Raw genomic sequence first — 3,799 nt, 5'->3', positions numbered from 1 at the left:
ACCCAACCCCTACAATTCACCCTCCCACTCCAGGGACCCCAGAGATCCACCCAGACCCCAAAGGCCCACCCACTCACCCAAGGGAGCCCCAAAGATTCATCCAACCCCAAGGATGCACCCAACCCAGGAGCCCCACTGCTGCACCCACCCAGGGACCCCTAAAACACACTCAACCCCAAAGCTGCACCCACGCCAGAGACCCCAAAGCCGCACCCACCCTCGCAGCACAGACCCCCCCCAAGGCACCCTCCTGCTGCTGCCCACCCTCACCCCCCTGCCCCCAGTTCCCCACTGGTCCCAGTTCCCCGCTCACCACTCGCCCTGGGTCACGTTGAAGGAGGGCCTGTGGGGGAGAGGAGCCGGGGGTGAGCGGGGTGGGGACACATCTCGGAGCTTGGGGACCCCGGGGGGGGCACATGGGCACTCACAGGGCGTTGGCCACGACCAGCAGGTCGGCGTTGTCGAAGAGGGCAGCGTGAGGCCCCTCCACCAGCAGCAGGAAGGTGGCCTCGATGGCCACCATGAGCAGCAGCTTCCCGATGCTGCTGATGTGCAGGAAGACGGAGCAGGCGAGCAGGCTCAGCACCACGCTGTAGCTGAAGTACTGGGGGGGGGACACGGGGGGGATGCACTGGGACCCCGGGAACGCCGGATGGTACCCCCAGAACCCCCGCAACCCGCCCCAGGAACCCCTGATGGCAGCCCAGGAATCCCTGCAGCACTCCTGGGAACCTCTGCAGCGCCCCGGGCACCCCAAGGGCACACCGGGAACAGTGGATGGCACCTCTGGGACCCCTGCAGCACTCCAGGAACCCTGACTGGAAACCCCAGTCAGTACCCCAGGAACTCCAGCCAGCACCCCAGGAACCCCTGCAGCACCCTGGGAATGCTGGATGGCACCCCAGGAACCCCAGATGGCACCCCACGCCCATGGGGACCTTGCACCCTTGGGGACACCCTCGAGGGCTCAGTGCCAGCACCCGCAGAGGACCTTGGACCCGAGGGACCTGTGCCAGCACCCTGTGTCTGCAGGGACCCTGTGCTGGCACCCAGCACCCTCAGGGACCCCTGCCAGCATTCCTGGGGCCCCAGGGACTGCAGAGACCCTCTGCCAGCACCCAGAACCCCCAGGGACCCTGTGCCAGCACCCAGAGAGGGCCGTGCACCCCCAGGGACCCCTGTGCCCGGGGGTGCCCGCAGCCCCTCACCTCGGGGAAGTCACAGGCCAGCCCGTCACCGTGGCAGGAGCCAGGGGGGGTCCCCAGGGAGAAGTTGAGGGCCCGGAGCTGGCAGGGCCCCACAGCCTCGGGGGTCACGTTGAGCTCCCGGGCGGCACATTCCCGCAGGGCCACGCGGCTGCAGGAGAACTGGGGGGGGGGCAGAGGGGTGAGATGGTGCCCCACAGCCCCTCACAGCCCCTCACAGCCCCGCACAGCCCCTCACAGCCCCCTACAGCCTCCCACAGGCCCCCAGGGCCCCCCATGTCCCCACCATGTTGACGAAGGCAGCGATGAAGACGAGGAGGATGGTGAAGACGGCGATGCCGGTGCTGCGGGCGCGGGACTGGACAATGCTCCGGGAGAGCCTCTGCAGGGCGGTGGGGAAGAGCTGGGGGGGGACACACACACAGGAAAGACCCCGTCACTCCCAGCTGAGCCCCCCAAAGCCCCCCCCCAGCCCTCGGCCCGGCACTCACGGTGACGCAGGAGTAGACGGCGCAGACGAAGAGGATGACGGCGAGCACGATGAAGATGCTGACGTAGACACCGAGCATCAGCGGGGAGCTGGGGAGAGGTGGGGGGTGAGTGACGGGCTCGGGGGGCCAGGGCCGGGGTTTTGGGGGGGCTGCAGAACTCACTGGGGGAACACCAGGATCTGGAGGCAGCAGATGAAGCAGAAGACCAGGAGGGTACAGGCCACGTAGCCACCGAAACGGTCGTCAATCTTCTTGGAGTACTGAGGGGAGAGGGGGGGGTGGGACGGGGAGATCCCATGGGATGGGATGGAGTGGGACAGGGGGGACCCTGGGGGAATGGGATGGAGGAGGATTGGGGATACCTGAGGGATTCAGGGGATGGGATGGGATGAGATTGAGAAGGTGGAGGGTCCATGGACCAGCACACAGAGGATCCCAGGAAATTAAGGTGAGATGAGAAGGACAAAGGTGCTGATGGGGCCAGAACTGAGGGGACTTCAGGGGACAGAGGGGCCCTCAGGGCTGGGGCAGAGGGGCCAGAGGGCCTCCCACCTTCTTCTCCAGCTCAGGTGTCTGGAAGGTGAGCAGGAACTTCTTGACGTGGTCCTTGCGGAGCTGGTCGATGCTCCGGGCGTCGATGGCCCGGCTCAGGAACTCGTCCACCTCGTCCTCGGGGTTCAGGGCCTCCTGGGCACCTCGGCTGGGGACACGGGGGGGTCAGGGTCCCCCAAGCCCCCTGTCTCTGCCCCAGGGAAGGGCCCAGCTGTGACCCCCCAGCGCCCCGGCATGGGGACACTCACTTGTCCTTGCTGGAGTCATCGATGCCCTGGGAGACACAAGGAGATGGGGGTGTCAGGGACACTGTCACGGATTGGGGGGCCCTCCAGGGATGACAGGGACATGGGGCATCCCCCAGGGTCACCCAGGATGGGGGACAGAGTCCCAGGGGTCACCAGGATGGTGGGGGTGTCCCCAAGGGTCTGCAGAGGGAGGAGAGAGGGTCTGGGGGGGGATGTCTGACACCAGTGAGGACGGCTGGTGAGGACAGGGGGATCCCTGAGGTCTGTTGAGGATGGGGGAGACACTGGGGGGGTTCCCATGGGCTGATGAGGATGGGGGGGTCACCCCAGGCTCCCCTGAGGCCTGCAGGCAGCAGGAGGAAGCCACAAGATCCTCGGGCAGGGCTGGGGAAGCCACAGGCAGCCCCGGAAGGGCAGCAAGCAGCCGATACCGCCGTGGTGGGGCCCCCCCATGCCCAATACCCCCCTCCCCGAGGCCACTCACCATCTGCCGGAAGGCCTTGGAGTCCTTGGTGCGGGAGAAGGAGCGCTCGGGCACCCAGCGTGGCACCAGCCCCTCGGTGGAGTTGGCACGAGCGCGCTGCAGCTTGGCCAGGATGGCCTTCTCCTCCTTCTGCAGGGGGGACGCACGGCCGTGAGGAGCAGGGGGGGACACCCCGGCTCTCCCGCCCTCCTGGGACCCTCCCCCCGAGTGTGTCCTCCCCCGACTCACGCGCTTCTGGCTGCAGCCCACGATGAGGAAGGTCTCGATGTTGTGCTCCTTGAGGTAGGCGTTGCGCTCGCCCCCGTGCCCCGGCTCCACCTCGTAGTCGCCGTTCAGGTACTGCAGCGTCGCCCAGGTGATGTGGATGCGCCTGGGGACGGGGTTGGGGGCAAGGACGTGAGCCCTTATCCCGCTCCACACCCCCTGCCCCGTCCCCCCCCCAGCCCAGCCCCTCCCCAGCCCGGCTCACCCGGCTTTGCCTCCTGCTTCCATGTGGTTGGCGAGGGTGACGTCGTTGGACCAGACGTCGAACTGCCACTTGCGCAGCCCCAGGACCCCGCAGTGCACCCGCCCGCTGTGGATGCCCACGCGCATGTTCACGTTCACCCCCGTCACCTCACGCACCAGCCTGCGGATGGCACCGGCACCGCGTCACCCCCGGGCACCCCCGGGGCACCCCCGGGCGCCCTGAGGCACCCCCTGACCTCACAGGATTCCCGGACACCGTGGCACCCCCGGGCACCACGTGGTGCTCCCAGGCACCCCTGGGCACCCCAAGGCTCCTCCCAGCACCCCTGGGCACCCCAAGGCTCCTCCCAG

General features: G+C 68.0%; 1 protein-coding gene across 1 annotated transcript in view; it reads right to left on the bottom strand.

Moving 5' to 3' along the window:
* Window positions 1-3,799, bottom strand: part of ADCY6 (adenylate cyclase 6) — a 21,392-nt gene that overhangs the window by 13,785 nt on the left and 3,808 nt on the right. Inside the window, exons 6-16 of the mRNA XM_017836660.1 lie at window positions 3,450-3,608; window positions 3,209-3,350; window positions 2,981-3,109; window positions 2,497-2,522; window positions 2,249-2,396; window positions 1,859-1,956; window positions 1,697-1,784; window positions 1,492-1,608; window positions 1,209-1,367; window positions 429-604; window positions 314-343 (exon numbers count right to left, since the gene is read on the bottom strand). Coding sequence (XP_017692149.1) covers window positions 314-343; window positions 429-604; window positions 1,209-1,367; window positions 1,492-1,608; window positions 1,697-1,784; window positions 1,859-1,956; window positions 2,249-2,396; window positions 2,497-2,522; window positions 2,981-3,109; window positions 3,209-3,350; window positions 3,450-3,608 — 1,272 coding nt within the window. The remainder of the gene's footprint in view (window positions 1-313; window positions 344-428; window positions 605-1,208; window positions 1,368-1,491; window positions 1,609-1,696; window positions 1,785-1,858; window positions 1,957-2,248; window positions 2,397-2,496; window positions 2,523-2,980; window positions 3,110-3,208; window positions 3,351-3,449; window positions 3,609-3,799) is intronic.

This window comes from Lepidothrix coronata, unplaced genomic scaffold (assembly GCF_001604755.1).
Source record: "Lepidothrix coronata isolate B3197 unplaced genomic scaffold, Lepidothrix_coronata-1.0 Scaffold281, whole genome shotgun sequence".
NCBI classification, from domain to species: domain Eukaryota; kingdom Metazoa; phylum Chordata; class Aves; order Passeriformes; family Pipridae; genus Lepidothrix; species Lepidothrix coronata.
The sequence above is the reverse complement of the archived record's forward strand: the minus strand, read 5'-3'. Positions and strand labels throughout refer to the sequence as shown.